At 42.7% G+C, this 19,553-nt stretch overlaps 1 protein-coding gene across 1 annotated transcript in view; it reads left to right on the top strand.

Annotated features, from left to right (window-relative positions):
* The window catches only part of LOC309566686 (piezo-type mechanosensitive ion channel component 2-like), a 141,433-nt gene that overhangs the window by 110,594 nt on the left and 11,286 nt on the right, over nucleotides 1–19,553 (top strand). The window contains exons 48-54 of the mRNA XM_082271945.1: nucleotides 1,356–1,503; nucleotides 2,807–2,995; nucleotides 7,920–8,012; nucleotides 10,109–10,278; nucleotides 10,733–10,849; nucleotides 11,715–11,794; nucleotides 12,100–12,328. Of these exons, the coding sequence (XP_082128071.1) occupies nucleotides 1,356–1,503; nucleotides 2,807–2,995; nucleotides 7,920–8,012; nucleotides 10,109–10,278; nucleotides 10,733–10,849; nucleotides 11,715–11,794; nucleotides 12,100–12,328 (1,026 nt within the window). The remainder of the gene's footprint in view (nucleotides 1–1,355; nucleotides 1,504–2,806; nucleotides 2,996–7,919; nucleotides 8,013–10,108; nucleotides 10,279–10,732; nucleotides 10,850–11,714; nucleotides 11,795–12,099; nucleotides 12,329–19,553) is intronic.

The raw sequence follows: 19,553 nt of genomic DNA, 5'->3' as shown, positions 1-19,553 counted from the left end.
TATTTAATTCAAATTATACCAGCAAAAAAATTGGTTGATTATATCTAAAAGCAATATAAACTAGAAAAATCTTTAACAACAATGCACATCATATGCATACATCTGAATAATACCCCTTTATATGTTAGGCCCCATCCACAGTAGACATAAAAATTACTTTGCACTTCTCTGGAAGGTGCTATATAAATACTGTCCACCAGAGATACATATTAGTCCACTTCATCGCATAAAGTAAAAAGTAGAAAATGCACTTGTAGACTGCGGAGGGGCTTTGGTTTCTATAGGCGTTTCACAGGCATGCTTCCTCAGGAAGGGAGTGTTCAAAAAGGTGGCAATAAAGTTAAGATGCTAACATGCGGGTAACATCCGCTGCCAGGAAAATGGTGGGAAGAGAGAGCAGCTAACGGAAAGGTGAGAAGCCTTAAGGACCTTATTGTATCCAACATAAATCAAGGGGTACATCCGCCATAAGCTCTCACATCACCAGTACATAGACATAACAGGATCTCAACAGTGTGTTGCTGCAGTTTCACTGTCTAATCACAGCCTGGGTTTCTAGAAAGTTCTGTTTTTCTCAACTGCAGTGAAGTTAGCTAGGAGGCCCAAGCAAGAGCAGGACCTGCCCATGTTGTCTGGTAGAGATGCCAGAACCACAAAAAAAGGTTGTACAGAATATATTTCATACAAGGTATTAAAGTCATTTAGTACCATAACCACTCCTTAAAGTAGAAGTCCAGTCAAAAGCTAACTAAGCTTCAACCTACTCCCACCGTCATTCCAAGTCCTATGTTAACTACCCTATAAAGGAAAGATGGCTTTATTTGCAAAATGTTATAACAGAAACTTTTAACAGAAAACCGCATTTTTTTTTTCAACATTTTCTGGCTTTTTTCGTTTGTTTAGCAAAAAATATAAAACACCCTATGTATTCGGTTCACTTTAATCATCGAGAGTGAAAAACAACAAATTTTGGGTTGTCACTGGCACGGGAATAGAAGACTTGCAATAGGACACTAGTTTTGGTGACCTTAGTGACAACCATGGATTCCCTCACGTTGGAGGAATTTCCTCACTTACTGTTTTGGCTACGAGAAAAGAGAAGGGAAATCACTCCATTGGGAAACAAAAAAATGATAGGGGCTATAACCATCCTATCTCAATCCAAAATGAAAAAAGCTTTGCCTTTAGTTCTTTAGTATTCGATGGGCTGATTGGCAACAAGTATCTTCCCTACACGGTCAAGCCATGATGCCATTTTTAACTCTGAGAAATGACATGTATTTTTACATAGCTTTTTTTATTTTTTAGGAAATTAAGTTGTATTTCAACATGATGTTTCATTGTTTTCCATACAGTTTCCGAATGGTCCCATTCCTGACTGAAATGAGGGCTGTGATGGATTGGATATGGACTGACACGACTCTCAGCCTATCCAGCTGGATCTGTGTGGAGGATATCTATGCCAATATCTTCATTATGAAGTGCTGGAGGGAATCTGAGAAGGTATGAACTTCACATGATCAGGAGTCATGACTGATAGCAACTGGTGTTGAGGAGAAATGAATGCATCACCCATACACATCTCATCTGTTATTACTTTGACATCCATGGCGTCACACACCTGACTTTACTTGATGAGGTCAAGTAGGCTGAAACTGTCCCATGTATGAGTTGGCAATCATTAGATACTTGAGTGGAGAGACATAGAGGTTTAAATTTCCTGCTAAAAATGCTACAAAGTCTTGGTGATTTTACCCCTCCAAATCACTGACTTGTACCTGTTTGTAGATTAGGAGTTCTGGCTGCATGCTTGTTCAAGGACAGTGACATGGACTTTCATTGTATTGTTCATTTAGGCACAAGAGACTCCATCTTGTTCTCAATGTTGAAATGTGTTCTGTAACCTTCACATATTACACAGACACAACTTCTGTTAGAAGCTCTCCCTATCTTTACTCCCCCTCCCCTCTCAGGGTTTTACTTTTTCCAGTTGTTATGATTATATTTCTATTTGCTAGTCTTTAATAACATATTTATATTTGTTAGTTTTTAATACCATCTCACACCACCCCCTTTTTATCTATGTATAAAATAACATGTAGTAGTAATTTGTCATTGAACGGACATTTTAAACACAGAGGTTGCCTCCTGTGAATCTGTTCCTGCAATTGCAGAGTTAACTTTTATTTAGAGTCTCAACCAGAAATTTCTACAACAGACAGTGACTTTCATGCTGATGCCGTTTGATTAAAGTTTATAGAAAGAGTTCATCAATGGCACCTGTGGTATTTCTCTCAAGCCTCTTTTACAAACCAAGTGGATGAGGACACTTGCAGGCTTGCCATTATGGCATGTACCCAGAATACTTTTCTAAGAACCTTAATGGTGTTTATTCCTAACATAAAAGGATGGATTAAAAGTTATTTACTGGAGACATATTTTGGGTATCAGTGATCAATAATGGAGGTCAAAAAGCAGTGTTCAAAACCTTGTATATGTTTACTGTCTGGATAGAAGGAAAATATTCTGAAGACGCTCACCCTGCCCCATGTGACAGCACTGGGTTCCTGAGTGTCCTATCACACAGCACCAGAGCTGCCACATAGAAGGCAGGGTGTTAAGTCACATGTTCTGTTATACCTAGAAATACTGGTTATTTCTGTTCGCTGTTGGCGGTGGCTGAACAGATTGGCAGGGGAGTGAAACATCTGAGTGATGTGTAGTAGAGGAGCGTGGCAGCAGTAAAGTGGAGCAGCTGCTTTGCCCTGCATGCAAGAGGTTCATTTTATGTTTGTAAACTTTTCAGAAATACCCAGAGCCCCCAGGACAGAAGAAAAAGAAAATTGTCAAATACGGAATGGGAGGAGTTATTATTTTTGCACTCATCTGTATTGTCTGGTTCCCACTCCTGTTTATGTCACTGGTGAAATCTGTGGCCGGGGTTACAAATCAGCCTTTGGATGTCTCCATGCAGATAAGCATCAGCGGTTATGAGGTAAGGATGTGCTGAATATCAAGTAATGATACTGAATCTTCAATAAATATACTTCCAGGCCCTGCCTCAAAGCACCATTTGTGATACTGTTGTTACCTTCCTTGGATATTGGAGGATTCTAGACAAGTTTCTCAACATTTTTTCAGTCAGGGCATCCTTTAAAATTCTAAACAATCTCAAGGCACCCTTAAAAATTATGGACAGTCTTGAGGCACCCCATTCTAAAATGTAAAAAAACTATTCTAATAGCTTTACATAATGCAGTAACATCAACATTTGGGTCACCCGGCGCTAAAGGTGATGTATTCTTCAAAGCAAATACACTTTTGCACACTGACTAGTATTCCATTGTTTCTCTTCTCCCTCAATTTCTCTCCATCAGTCAGCTAATATCTCCCCAGTGCCAAGGGAGAGGGGCACAGGAGGGTCAACCAAGGATGGAGGCGACAGACATCCTCCCTATTAACTGATGTCATTGCTCGTTGGGATGCCAGTGTTTAGAAAGACTTTCAGTAACTAAAAGGCAGGCTTGATCCACCTGCTGGCTTGTATACAATGTTTGATAATTTTTTAGGCATTTTTGCCAAGGCACCCCTGAAGAAACCTCATGGCACCCCAGTTGAAAAAGGCTGGTCTGGACAATAGCAGTGCAACTATTAAGGCCAGAAGAGACCAACTGAGAAACTCCTAAATGGCCAGGAGCTGCAAATGTTATTTGGGACAGACATACAGTGGGTAAAGAAAAGAATCACCCCTTTTTAAAATAATCACATTTAGTCTCATCTGACCATAGCACCTTTTTCCATGTGGCCTTAGAATCTTCAAGGTGCATTTTGGCAAAGCTCAATCGTGACTGCATGTGGCCTTTCTTGAGGAGTGGCTTTTTTTTCTTGCAACCCTCCCACACAAGCCATATTTGTGGAAAATTTGTGATATTGTTGTCACATGCACACAATGACCACTCTTTGTCATAAATTCCTGCAACTGCTTCTAAGTTGCAGTTGGTAGCCTCTTTGACCTGTTTCCTCTTGGCTCTTTCTTCCAGTTTGGATCAACGTCCTGATCCAGGGAGGGTCTGTGTTTTACCAAATACCTTCCACTTCTTAAAATTCAACTTCACTGTGCTTCTAGGCATTGATAAAGCATTTGACTTTTTTTTTTTATCCATCTCCTGCCCTGTGCCTGTCCACAACTTTATCCCAGAGATCTTTTGACAGTGTCCTGCCACCCATAGTTGCTTGTTTGCTTCAGTTGCACTAATGGGGACTGGAATTCTCCAGCAATGCTCTTTTATGCTGATGTGCTTACCGGACTGACAAAGGATTGCAGAAATAAATCATGAAAGAGTGAACTTGATTGAAGAAACTCATATGATGAATTCACAAAGATAGGTCATAAATTCATGGAAAAAAGAAAGAAAAACGCCATAGCATAATACCACAACGATAATGAAACCTTATACACCCTAAATTACACCGTGCAAAAGGTGTATAATCCGTCACCAATTGTGAGGCTGCTTACCAGAAAGAATAATTGTGCAGACATATACACTCTCCCAATAAGTGATGATAGAGAAGGATGAGAAATAAATTGGAAGAAACCACCACCAATATGACAGCCGCTTACCAGATGGAAGGAGGGTATAGGCAGATATAGACAAATCCCAAATACTCCTGGACCACCAACACTAACACTCCGGGCCCCTTACCAAACTCAGATAATGTTTGCACAATGTATGGTATTGACCGATCCAATTCACCGATGTTCACCACCAGTAAACTCACACAGCAGAGTCCGGGTAGAGATGATCCCAAAGGTTGGACAAAGCAGTGGGTGGACAAAGCAATCCCAAATAAAAAGAAAGCGCCAATAGTGTAAAAACGTAAAATAAAAGAGAGACACTTACAATCTGTTAAAACAAAGGAGCATGAGAAGCCGCCGGCCGGACGGCAAGGCACATCCGCTCGCTTGAAACACCTCCAGGGATGACGTCAGCACGCCGTGACCTAACGACGTTTCGTCCTAGAAGAGCGGTCGGCTCAGGCTCTCGGCTGCTCGCTGAGCCAGGTGTCGGTCCAGGTGCCTGGTGGATCCCGTCTCCGTGGTCGTGATGACGCGGTGCCTGGACCGACTTCTGTGAGGTCAGCAGAGAGCGGACTTCAGCCCGCTCCCTGCTGAAAACGGGTCACAGGAGTGCAGAAAAAACTTCACTCCTATGATCCATAGATGTACTGCCAAACAAGCTTTGGCTGTACATCTCCTTTCAGCTTGCTCACTCAAGCTTTGACAAAAAAAAAAAAAAAGAAAACACTAAAAGCTGATTGGTTTCTATGCAGAGCTGCACCAGATGCACTTTCCTGTTTTATTAAAGGGAAACTCCAGTCAAAAATGAAAATTTTCCTATTAATAGTATGTTAAATATCTTTATCTTTGATATTATTCATTTTCTGGCTAGCTGCTTGTGTAGCTTAGAAAGTCTTATCTAAGCTTCTTCCTGTTCTTCCAATGACAACGCTATGTCCTATTTATCTGAATTTGCCAAGCTGTATTTCACTTCCTGATAAGGTTGTCAGTTTTTCTTAGACAGGCATGTCTAGACCTGTCCAGCCCCACCCCCCAGAGAGAGAGAGGGAGAGAGAGGGGGGTGGTCACATGACCGACACAATATATGAATGAAATAAGATACAAAGGAACATGTTTGGAAGTTTAGAAGGATACAGATTGATTTCCATTGCTTATTACATGTGAGTAAGGAGTTTTAGGCTCCGTTTCCACTAGTGCAACTTGTCATGTGACTTTGGACACAGTTGCATGACAAGTCACAGCCCATTGATTTCAATGGCACCTGTTCCAATCTATGCCACTTTGAAAATCAGAAACCTGCACTACTTTGATACGACTTTGATCCAGAAAGTGAAATTAAACCTGCACTCAGTCGCACTCTAAATCGGACAACTTAGAGTCACACTAGTGGAAACATAGCCACTAGGCTAGAGTGCGACTTTGATGCCACTTTGATCCAACTTTACACTCTCTGGATCAAAGTAGGTGCCTTCTCAAGGTCGCTGAATTTTAAAGTCGCATAGATGGGAATGGGTGCCCTTGAAATCAATGGGATGTGACTTGTCATGCGACTTTGTGTGTCCAAAGCCACATGACAAGTCACACTAGTGGAAACAGAGCTTTAGTCTACGTTTCCACTTTTGCAATTTAGAGTGCGACTTTGATCCAACTTTACACTCTCTGGATCAAAGTCGCATCAAAAGTTGCATCAAAGTAGTGCAGGTACCTTTTCAAAGTCGCTGAGTTTCAAAGTCGCATAGATGGGAATGGGTACAATTGGAATCAATAGGCTGTGACTTGTCATGCGACTTTGCTACATAGTGAGGTTGAAAAAAGACATCAGTCCATCCAGTTCAACCCATAATGTGTATGTGTGTGTGTTTTCCTGTTAGCCGTACATTGTATATCCCTGTATGTTGTGGTCTTTAAGGTGCCCATCTAATATTTTTTTTTTTTTAAATATCGATGCTCCCTGCTGATACCACTGCTTGTGGAAGAGAATTCCACATCCCCACTGCTCTGACAGTAAATAACCCCTTACAAGGTTTAAGGTTAAACCATTGTGTGCCCCAAAGTCGCATGACAAGTCGCACTAGTGGAAACGGAGCTTTAGTCTACGTTTCCACTATTGCGACCCCAAAGTCTTGCGATTTAGAGACTTTGATCCAACTTTACACTCTCTAGATCATAGTTGCATCATAAGTTGCATCAAAGTAGTGCAGGTACCTTTTCAAAGTCACTGATCTTTAAAGTTGCATAGATGGGAATGGGTGCCATTGAAATCAATGGGCTGTGACTTTGTGTGTCCAAAGTCGCATGACAAGTCACACTAGTGGAAACTGAGCTTTAGTCTACGTTTCCACTATTGTGATTTAGAGTACGACTTTATTCCAACTTTACACTCTCTGGATCAAAGTCGCATCAAAGTGCAGGTACCTTTTCATAGTCGCTGAGTTTCAGTCGCATAGATTGGAACAGGTGCCATTGAAATCAATGGGCTGTGACTTGTCATGCAACTTTGTGTGTTCAAAATCGCATGACACTAGTTTAAACGTAGACTTAGTGTGGTTGCCTGTACAATGATATTTGTAGACTGTAAGCTGAGACCCCGAGCACTTCCAGCTACACTGACAGCTCGTCCCCCCCCCCCCATGTCCTTCTCCTATAATAGTCTTCATTAAAAGCCCAGCACAGCTATACTGTATATGTGCCCCCCCCCCCCCCGTGTCCTGTGTGAATGGATCTTTTTTTATTTCTTTATTATCCTATGAATTAGGATGTACAATGCATCCTTACTGATGAGAAAACACTGGGAGGAAACCTATGATCAGCTCCTCCCATCCTGTATATGCCCACTGGCTACAGGGCCCCTCCCAGGAAGTGATGTCACTAGCTTTCACTAACCACACCCTCTTGCTGCTCTTGGACTCAGCAGGAGGAGGAATTGAAGTCATGAGACAGCACTGAAAACTGTAAAATACAGGTAGAAAAACTGGGATTTTTCCATTTTGACACATAAGCCTGAACTCCGCTCACATTAATGATTACAGTGGAAAATTTAAGGTATTAGACTGTACTTCCGCTTTAAATCAAGCCCACTGTGTCTACAGTCTGAATGATACCTTTGTTTCAGCATATAATTTCACTCCCCACCACCAACCTTGATAATCATTATGAGAGGATGGGTGGGTGCGCACACTTCAGGCACTTTGACTCTTCACAAATACCGCACTTAGTTTTCATTCTATACTGTGATGGGTAATGTCAGAAATATTACTTTTCAAGTACTACTACTAATCATTTTTGAAAATAAATAAAAATGCTTTTTATGTTTTTGTTTTCTCTCTTTTGAATTCTTCAGCCTCTGTTTACTATGAGTGCCCAGCAGCAGAACTTGGTCCCCTTCTCTCAGGGAGGGTATGATCAGCTGACATACAGTTACGCGTTGCATCCTGTGAGTACACATTGATATCCTGAAACATGGGGACGTTTATTTACCAATACATAGAATCCAACAGTGGGAGTAGGACTGTTAATTGATATAGTAAAGACCAAAAAAGCTGCAGGAACGGGGGCATGAAAGACTTTAGTAGAGTTCCTATGAGGTATAAGAAATAGTATGTCGCTTTAACTGCGTTTAAACCCTAACAATAAACCTCTCTTTGTTTTCTTTTGATTTGTTAAATATAGAATTGAAAATGTTTTGCAAAAAAAGTAATTGAGTCCTTTGGGGGACACAGGAATTAACAATTGGTGTCTCAACAGCCTACAAGAGGTTTGGACACCGGCAAACAGAAAACACTGTAAGCCCCAATATATTCCTCCTCCACCTATCATGCCTCAATTATGTGAGCAAGCAGTACACAGGCAATAATAAAACATAGAGGGCTGGGACCTATGCCCCTCAAAAAAATCTTATTTTCTCATTTGTGAGAGACATGGGTGATGCATTGTCTTTAGTAGTGATAGTGCAGTCAAAAGTGTCACACTCACCATTGCCCAGCATAGGGACATAGTCACTCGCCCTGTTTTAGGGAAAGTTCCCAAACCTTCCCAGAGGTGAAGGTCCTGCAGCACTGAATGATATCCAGTGGAGATCAAAATAGAATACGGACTCCCCGCAGGGTCTGCAGCCAAAGCAGGAACTGTCTGTTCTGGGGAGTCAAAAGTCCCCATTATGGGAAGACCGTAGCCATAAAAGACCTCCAAGGGCAGGGGAAAGAACCCGCTCGTCTCCTGCTAATAGCTGACAGGTGTGCCTGGAGCTTCTTGATCTAAACAAACTATTTGAATGTCTGACCCTGAATCTGGGCTGCCAGACATAAAAAGGATGGCTGCACGCAAAAGAGGGACCATGTTAGAATGGCACTCCCTAGTGAACCTGAAGAGATAAGAAGTGGGATTTTTGACTAATAAAAGGAGAAGATGAAAGGTCCACAGGTAGAATATCCCCTAACAAGGACCAAATCGGAACGCTCGCTAAATGGTGACTCAATGTTATCAAAGCCAGAAACCTGGGAGGCCTAACTGCCTTCAACAAGGGTCTCCTAAAGCTGGATACACACTATCCAACTTTTGCTGTCAGATTTCCTTCAGATTTACCTTTTCTATGTAGTGCAAGGGCCTTCCAGATTGCATACAAATTGAAAGTGTTTAGGTTTGACCTCATATTATATGGTTTTGGTAAGTTTAAAGGAAAAAGTCTTCAGAAAATCTTATAGTGTGTATGGCCCATAAGTGTTCCACAACTTGACCAGCTCTAACATTGGTGCAGGAAAGAATCCTGATTGAAGTCACAGAAATGAAACAAAAATATTAGCAGTGAATCACAGAATCTTGTTTGAGATTTTTAAGGAAAAAAAAAAAGCCAGCAAAATTAGGTAGTTTTGTTTATAGTGGAGCTGGAGGAAAGGTGTCCAACCTTCCAGGACACTAGCAAAAAACAAAGGCATGCCTAGTATTGGAGGGGTTATGTGGGGGGCGGGCTGCCTTGAGACTTTTTCTGTATGCCAGTGTCCCAACCTCTGTAGGCAGTAGAAAACCAAACTGGAATTTTGTGTCCCCTGATGGATGACTGAAAATACCTATTGATCTAGTTAGAAATGCAAAGCCGTCCTATGGCTTCTGCACACTTCCTGTAAAAAGCCCTCCTGTACTTTGGAATGATTAGCCTTTATTTTGTAGAAATCCTATAGTGGAAGTGGTAGAGTAGTTTTGCAAGAGACACTTGACATGGTTGAAACCATTCAGTCAACAAAGATGCTCTGTGTTGTCAGCCCACAGGGCTTAGGTGCTGAATGTATTTCTGATAGATGAATACCTGTACTGATACTGTACTGTAGATGCACATTATTTTGTACTGGCAGGGTTTTGAAAGGATAAAACTTTAGGAAATGTATTGCTTTTTTTTTATTTATTTTTTTTACTCTTACATACGCTTTAACTTATCAACATGCCCGCCTATAGTTTGCGTTGAGTGGGCTCTTTCAAGTCTTGCTTCACTGAGGGCAATTTATCTGATACATGATATTTGTTTTCTTCTGCTCATAGTCTGCCATGCAGTTTATAGTTAATTATATGCCAGAGGACATTGTTACCGCTAAAATAAAGAGCAATGCCAGCCTTCTGTGGACTATCAGCCCAGCAAGCCGAGAGGCCATGATCGAGGAGCTATCTGAATCCACTCATATCTACTTTGATATTCATTGGAGCATCCTCAGGTACAGAGGGTTACACGCAAAAATTTGCTGGGAAAAGCTAGCATTACACCAGTTTTCCTGCATGCCACCCTATTAGGATAAGAGAACCTTCTCTCATACATGATAGCAGTGGGGTTGATTTACTAAAACTGGAGAGTGCAAGATCCGGTGCAGCTGTGCATGGTAGCCAATCAGATTCTTACTTCAGCTTGTTCAATTAAGCTTTGATTTAAAAAACAAAACAAAAAAAAACTGGAAGCTGATTGGTTTCTATGTAGAGCTGCACCAGATTTTGCACTTTCCAGTTTTAGTAAATCAACCCCAATGTCTCTATGGGACACAGTGCTGCAATCAGGTGCTCACTGTCTTCTGTGCTGGCAAATCTTGTGTCACCTTACCCTAAATGCTACGATGTGTAACCAGGCCAGGAATTGTATTGTGTATACTGTACAGTGACTATTGTGTTCTGTTCCAGGAATGCATCAATTGTAAAGAGTGCAGAGAGCTTTGGAAAACACACAGTGTGCTATGATGATGCAGAAACCCGCGACCAGATTGTTCAGATGTTGAGAGGGGAAAGAAGAGAGCCAGTGTATGAGCATTTTTTGTCTAACATTTAACCCCCATCCAAGCCTAGTATTTTGTAATGGAAGCTAGAGCAGCTTAGTCATAGAGGTCCCTGTGTAAAATAAGCAGGGTGCAAGACCCAAGCACAGGGTTTCTATAAGTAGGAATGATGTATTAACAACCATGTCTATTTGTGCTTTGCCATAATTGAGCTTCACCTATTAGCATGTCAAAAACATTTCATGATTGTGCCAAAATTGCAGTGCCACCCACCTTTGCCAAATTGTTTGAGAAAATGCAAAATGCTGTTCTGCCATTATATTAACATAAGGCAAATATAGGAGCAGCAATTTACAGATTCAGCTTACCTAAAGGACTGGACTACAGACTTGTGTGAATGTATCTTTACCTTCAAACCTGGATTCTGTGTAGAATAGGCAGCCAATTTGTGCATCTGCCTCACACAGACCATGCTCGTGGTGGTGAGAAAGAAGCAAACATGTTAGTGAAGCAGAGGATGGTCTGACTTGGAGGGGCCCAGTTCCAGCAGACAAGTGTTTGGGGCATTGATGGCTACATGGCATTTCTCAAGATGAGTTTCCTAATGGTGGCAACTATGCCTGGTAGAGGTCTGTCAGAAGCCCATGTGACAGGGTGACAATGCAGGAGCACAGTCGGGGGACAAGAAAAGCGTCGTCAAGGACTTTAATGGCAGATTGCCAGGTATAGGAACCATTAATATAAGATGCACTTTTATAAATATTTAAAATGACTTATGAAATTACATCACCATGTTGACAATTATATAATAATGAAGTACTGGAGTTACACATCCTGTATTTGCAACTATGTCTAATAGTATGCATGCTAATTTTTCTTATTTCTTTTAGGATGCTGAAGAACATTTTACCAAAGCACCTCAGAGCAAATTCTGGCCCTGAGGCTAAAATTGCCCACCGTCTCAAAACAGGTAATATTTACTAGTATGACATATCTCAAAGGATCTGCCCCAGAGCAAATATAGCAAAATATCAGTGAAAAGACTCGGTTGGAAGCAGACATTCACAGATGTGTGCTGTGTGTTTGTTTTAGGCCAGAGGCATGGCCTGCAGTGAAGCAGAACAGGGTTATGCAGTGGTAGCTTCTATTCTATTTAATTTATCTGCTGCAATAAACAGTGATGGGATAGGTGTAGGGCTTTTTGGTGTGCAACTAAAATCCTTCTTTTTCTTTTTATCAGACTGTACTTTTCACCTCCATGTGGTCTTTCCTTAGACTTTTCAGAGAAGCCAGAAGACATTGAGAAATATGCCTTCTTTCGGAATTTAACCCTGAAACTGCAGCAGTTGTCTGTTAACAGCACATCAGGCCAGGTGACTGAGTGGTGGGTTATTCAGGAGTGGCATCCAGCCTGTGGGACAAATGGCTGTGCTAAGAATATAGAACTTGTAATATACAATGACAAAGCCAGTCCTCAGAGCCTTGGATTCCTAGCTGGATACGGGTAAGAGCTGCCTCGTTTTATCACTCCCTTCCTAAATAGGCTTACCTATCACAGTGTTTACCCACTTGGTGCCGGTTCTAATTTCTGGGATCACAAAGATCGCATGTAATTCAGAGCGCACTGCTCCTAAAATTACATGCGATCTCTGTGCGGTGCAAATTCAGCCATACAGTTTGTATGGCTGAATTCGCACCGCAATCGCACCCAACTCGCACAGGACCCTTTTTTTGGTCCGCAGCAGAATCGGATCGCATGGTGGTTCACACTAGTGCGATCTGATTCTGTGCGAACTTTCAGATTGCACTGCGATATGCGATCTGATCTGGAGGTGTTGTTAACTTTTAATTGACACCCCCAGCGTATCGCATATGGCAGTGTGAACTGCCAGGGGTGCGGATGCGATGCGGGAACAAGCTGTATATTCAAAGTGTTCCCGCATCGCAGAAATGTGAACCGACACTTAAGGACCAAGCCTTTTTTCTGACACATGTTGTTTACAAGTTAAAATCTGTATTTTTTGCTAGAAAATGACTCAGAACCTCCAAACATGATATATATATATATATATATATATATATATATATATATATATATAAAATTCATTTTTTTAGCAAAGACTCTGGAGAATAAAATGAGGGTTGTTGCAATATGTTTTGTCACGCAGTATTTGCACAGCGCAGTTTTTTGGGATAAATATACACTTCACTGACTTAAACAAAATCTAAACAATAAAGTTAGACCAAACTTTTTTAATAATGTGAAAGATGTCGTGCTGAGTAAATAGATACCTAACATGTTATGGTTTAAAATTGCGCACACTCTTGGAATGTTGACAAAAGACGGTACTTAAAAATCTCTATAGGCGACATTTTAAATGTTTTTAACGGTTACCAGTTTATAGTTACAGAGGTCTTTTGCTAGAATTATTGCTCTCACACTGATGATCGCGGAGATACCTCACATGTGTGATTTGAACACTGTTATAATTTGCAAGCGCAACTTACGTATTCGTTTTCTTTAGTGCGCGAGCTCCCAGGGACAGGGGCGCTTAAAAATTATTTTTTCTATTTATTTAACTTTGAACACTTTTTAAGAAAAAATTTGATCACTTTTATTGCTGTCACAAAGAATGTAAACCTCTCTCGCGACAGTAATAGGCAGTGACAGGGACTCTTTATGGAGGGATTTGGGATCGGCATTTTTGAATACTGACAGTTTTTTTTAAATCGATGCCATTGGTAGCCGAGTAAACTCGAAGTGATGTCGCTTCTAAGTTACATGATCAGAGACCCGATCAAAGCCGAATCCTGAACTCCAACCAGCTGGCGCATGTGCCGGTGAGAGACCCGGCAGGAGGGGGGGGGGGGGATGTCCGAACCGCATCGGGTGTTATCTCCTGAAAGCCGACTGCGACATCGGTTTGCGGGAAGTGGTTAAGAGAAACCATTCAAATTTCCTAGAACATCCAGATTAATTTTCTCTATCATCCACTGGATGGTAAGAAACCAGGGTTGTAATGCTGCCCTCAGGAGACTTGGACACTAGACACATACAAATTTATGGGCCAGCCCCCTAAAGCCCCTCTGACCCCAATCTTGAAAATTTTGCTTAACTTCTTTAGGAGAATGGGTATTCTTTTCTCTTTGCTATATATTTTTTTTTGCCAAATTTGGTAAATATTTCTCTTTCGTTCATCGACGAATACAGCGCTCCATAAATCATAACTATACATACATATAACTAAACATAACTATAATCCATTTTAATCTGTCGTCTAGTCGGGATTTCTGGTCCTAGCAATTTTCTCCTTCCTTACATCTTTTTTGTTTTTTCTCTCGGGAGATCTACAATCAACTGCCGGGTTGGGCGGCGGGCTGTATAATCTAGATTCAGTGGTACCCCGAGCCCAGCCAGTGAGTGCATACATGCAGACCGCAGCTAAGCGCTAGGTCAGCCGCAACATAGCCTCAAGGACAGAGGCTGGCTGGCGAATTAAACGTCTTGCAGGGTCGCAGTGTTCCCTTGGCCCACAGCTCCCCTACTTCGGTAGTGAGGATTCTGTCTGGAGCGTTACCCACACCATGGAAGGTTAAGTATATTCCCCCCTCCCCCCTTTTTTTTCCGTTCCCGCCGGACCTGCCTGCAGGTTCCCTCCTCCCATCCTTAAAAATCCCTCAGTGAGCTGGGCTTCTTCCACTCCCTTTCCCCCCTGTCTGGACCTGAAGTCTGGTGGGGATTCCAGGGCAGAGGATGCAGTGGAGACAGACCCCTTAGTCCGGGAGACGCTGGAGACGACCGAAGCCTTGTGGGGATTCCGAAACTCCTCCTTCTTCTCTTCAGTTTCCTCTTCCTGTGCCCGGGACATATGAACAGGGATGGCATCCATGGTGATGCTGGGTCAGAATTCTTGGCGCTCCTCCGATCTGAAGGGGGAGTCCTTGGGGGGGGGGGGGGTCCCTGTTATCTCTCTCTCTGATAATAGGTATCCTGAGCCTTGGGGGGATCCTTTAGTGGTGCCAAAAGATTTTTTTTGTACTGCAAGGTCTTCCTTTCCCTATGGAGCCTCAGGGTCACATCTCCCCCACTGACCCCCTCATGGAGGTGGCAGGTTCCTCGGAACCCCAGCTTCCCATGGTTGCACTGCAGTCTTTAGTGTCCCAGGTGGCGTGTGGGCAAAGGCCCAGGAGGAAGTGTCCTCTGCCTTTCCCTGCTCAGTCTGTCTCATCCGATTCTGATGCCACCGTGGACACGGCCCATCCAGGGGGGCTTAATATCTCACCCCCAGATCCATCCAATAGCTGGTAGATGCACTTATCACTGCAGTGTGTGAGACTTTAAAAATGGAGGATGCGGCTGATGTAGCCACGGACATGGCTGTGCCGTTTTGGTACGCATAAGTCACCTTGCACTCCAAAGGGGTTTCCTTACGTGCCTTATTTTGACAGGTTTTCCTGTAAGGAATGGGAACAACCAAATTAACCCTCTGTGGTCCCCAAACATTTTGCTGTACATTACCCTTTTGAGGAGTCATTTTTAAAAAAGTGGAATAGTCCACCAGTGGTGGACCCTACTGTTTCCAGGTTGAACAAATCTACCATGATGTGAAAAAATGTATCCAAACTGCTTCGGAGTCTGGTGGTATCCACCTTCAAGACAGTTCTGTTTGTACAGTCCTACATGCAGCTCCTTTAGCAGGTTTGGCTCAAGGTTTGTGGTGAGATCACGGGTTCCTCTGGCAGATGCCACAGGCGTCCAAGTGCCACAGAAAGGCCAGTATCATCCTCTGCTCGAGCTTCTTCCGCAATTACTGCAAGGAATCAAGGGCGAGGATCTTCTAATCAGTCTGGTGGCCATAAACGTCCCTTGGGGCTTCCTCTCACAGAAGACCAGTTGTCTCAAGGGCTGATGTACCATTCTGCTTTACAGTCATTGGTTTTAATGGCTTAGCTATTGAAAGCCAGGTACTGAGGGATAGAGGTCTATCTGGATCAGTGATCCCTACTATATTGAAGGCGAGGAAGTCGTCTTCCAGCAAGATACAGTGGGTACGGAAAGTATTCAGACCCCCTTACATTTTTCACTCTTTGTTATATTGCAGCCATTTTCTAAAATCATTTAAGTTCATTCTTCTTCCTCATGAATGTACACATAGCAACCCATACTGACAGAAAAACACAGAATTGTTGACATTGTTGCAGATTTATTAAAAAAGAAAAACTGAAATATCACATGGTCCTAAGTATTCAGACCCTTTACTGTGACACTCATATATTTAACTCAGGTGCTTTCCATTTCTTCTGATCATCCTTGAGATGGTTCTACACCTTCATTTGAGTCCAGCTGTGTTTGATTATACTGATTGGACTTGATTAGGAAAGCCACACACCTGTCTATACAAGACCTTCCAGATCACAATGCATGTCAGAGCAAATGAGAATCATGAGGTCAAAAGGAACTGGCTGAAGAGCTCAGAGACAGAATTGTGGCAAGGCACAGATCTGGCCAAGGTTACAAAAAGATTTCTGCTGCACTTAAGGTTCCTAAGAGCACAGTGGCCTCCATAATCCTCAAATGGAAGACGTTTGGGACGACCAGAACCCTTCCTAGAGCTGGCCGTCCGGCCAAACTGAGCTATCGGGGGAGAAGAGCCTTGGTGAGAGAGGTAAAGAAGAACCCAAAGATCACTGTGGCTGAGCTTCAAAGATGCAGTCAGGAGATGGGAGAAAGTTGTAGAAAGTCAACCATCACTGCAGCCCTCCACCAGTTGGGGCTTTATGGCAGAGTGGCCCGACGGAAGCCTCTCCTCAGTGTAAGACACATGAAAGCCTGCATGGAGTTTGCTAAAAAACACCTGAAGGACTCCAAGATGGTGAGAAATAAGATTCTCTGGTCTGATGAGACCAAAATAGAACTTTTTGGCCTTAATTCTAAGCGGTATGTGTGGAGAAAACCAGGCACTGCTCATCACCTGTCCAATACAGTCCCAACAGTGAAGCATGGTGGTGGCAGCATCATGCTGTGGGGGTGTTTTTCAGCTGCAGGGACAGGACGACTGGTTGCAATCGAGGGAAAGATGAATGCGGCCAAGTACAGGGATATCCTGGACAAAAACCTTCTCCAGAGTGCTCTGGACCTCAGACGGGGCCGAAGGTTTACCTTCCAACAAGACAATGACCCTAAGCACACAGCTAAAATAACGAAGGAGTGGCTTCACAACAACTCCGTGACTGTTCTTGAATGGCCCAGCCAGAGCCCTGACTTAAACCCAATTGAGCATCTCTGGAGAGACCTAAAAATTGGCTGTCCACCAACGTTTACCATCCAACCTGACAGAACTGGAGAGGATCTGCAAGGAGGAATGGCAGAGGATCTCCAAATCCAGGTGTGAAAGACTTGTTGCATCTTTCCCAAAAAGACTCCTGGCTGTATTAGATCAAAAGGGGGCTTCTACTAAATACTGAGCAAAGGGTCTGAATACTTAGGACCATGTGATATTTCAGTTTTTCTTTTTTAATAAATCTGCAACAATGTCAACAATTCTGTGTTTTTCTGTCAGTATGGGGTGCTATGTGTACATTCATGAGGAAGAAGAATGAACTTAAATGATTTTAGCAAATGGCTGCAATATAACAAAGAGTGAAAATTTAAGGGGGTCTGAATACTTTACGTACACACTGTATACCATCGTATGTGGTAAGTGTACATTTCTTGGTAGATCAATTTGCGCTTATCCTCGATCCTTTTCTGTGGCTCGGATGTTAACCTTTCTTTAACAGGGCGTTGATCAGAAGTTTGCCTTGAGTACCGTCAAGGGCCAGGTGTCTGCCCTGGCAATCTTCTTTCAACGACCCCTAGCCACGCGCTTTTTAATTTGTACCTTCATTCAGGGGGATCGAAGTGGCTTCACCTGTACGGTCTCTTTTGCCACCATGGGATTTAAATTTAGTAATTTTGTTTTCTCCAGAAACTTCCATTTGAGAATATTCAGGAGGTTCCCTTGCATACGTTAGTCCAGAAAGTGACATTTATGGTGGCTCTTACCTTGGCCCGCAGGGTATTGGAATTGGCAGCATTCTGTCCCAGTAATTATTTAGTTAGGTCCATAGGGATAAAGTAATTCTTCGTCCCTGTTCATCATTCATAAAGTTGTCTCTGACTTCCATTTGAATGAGGACATTGTGTTGCCTTCCTGTGTGTCCCAAGCTGGCTCATCCCAAGTAATTGCTTTGCTTGGATGTGGTTTGTGCGATTCGGTTGTATCTGGCAGCTACTGAGTCCTTTCAGAGGTCAGACTCGCTTTTTGGGTTCACTGAAGGACCAAGAAAAGGGCTGGCCACTTCTTCGGCTACCATCTCCAGATGGATCAGACAGACGGTGACTCAGGCCTATTCCATTAAAGGTCAGGTTCCACCTTTCCGTCACAGCGCATTCTACTTGGTTGTCGGTGCATACCTTCACAAAATTCTAGAAGGTAGATACTTTAACATCTGTGGATGCTTCTTTTGGCTGCAAAGTTTTGCAGGCTGCTGATTAGGAGGGGCTGTTCCCTCTTGAGGGGCGTTTTTCTTTAAAGTTTTATTTTTCAGACGGGGCTCCGGTGACCCGGTTTAGGGCTCCTGGTTAAGGGCTCTTATGTTTAGCCTTGGGTTATTTTCCCCACCCCTCATTTTCCTTTTGGCACTGCTTTTGGACGTCCCAGTAATTATGATTTATGGAGCACTGTGCCCGAACAAAAGAGAAAATAGGATTTTTGTACTTACCGTAAAATCAATTTCTTAACTGACACAGCACCTACCTCTCTATGGAGTTCTGATACTTCCAACACTGCTTGTTACTAAACTGATTACCTAGAGCAGAGATGGGGGTTATAGAAGAAGCTGAGGATGGCCCATGGGTGTAGCCCAGTCTTTTTTGTTCTGCCTAGACCTACTCCTGGAGGAGGCAATATAACCCAGTAGTTATGATTTATGGAGCGCTGTGTCCTTCGATTAACTCAGAGAGGGATTTTACGGTAAGTAATTTTTTCTGCTATCTACAGCTACTGGTAGATTTAAGCTGAATATTGGAAATCCTGGAGGTTTCTCGAGTTAGCCAATGAGCTCCGGTTTTTCTAGCTCATTAAGTATACGTTTGTTCTCTCTGCAATGCTCCGGCAATGATACAAACCTGCCTGTGTCAAGTTTACAGGAGTTCAGACTGGTATACCTGGGGATTCCTTGCTACCTATCCCCCATCTCTGAAAACATACTTTTTGTGAAGACTAAGCAAGCTTGGCATTGTTTTTAGGCTTGGAATGACTCGCCTCTTTTTTTCTACTTTGGGCCATTACTTGTATTGACTTTGGCGCTATGCAGTACATATGCCCCAATCATCATTTTAAACTTCCTATGGTTTTCTACCTCTTGGCCAGAATCTTTGTTGATATTCCTACTGGGAAGGAGCTAGCATGCGGCAAGCATATCTCCTTCTGTGATTTCTTCTCATCGGTGCAGTACTCTGAAGCTTTCTCCTCAACCTGCCAGACAGCCTACACTAAAGGGACATAGTATTTCTGGCAACAAATACAGCCTTATGATGTTTCTCTCTGTCTGCAGTAGTAGTGGTCACAGCCATTTTTCCAAGGTACACCTAAAATGCTCAGCTGGTCTTTGAGTATGCTTAGGGGACTGAGGTTGCTTTTATCTACAAAGTAAAGTAGCCTTCTATTAGAAGCATGGCTGGTGCT

The sequence above is a fragment of the Pelophylax lessonae genome, assembly GCF_965119305.1.
Source record: "Pelophylax lessonae genome assembly, chromosome: 11".
Lineage (NCBI taxonomy): Eukaryota > Metazoa > Chordata > Amphibia > Anura > Ranidae > Pelophylax > Pelophylax lessonae.
Note: the sequence above shows the minus strand (reverse complement) of the source record. Positions and strands in the feature narration are given on the sequence as shown.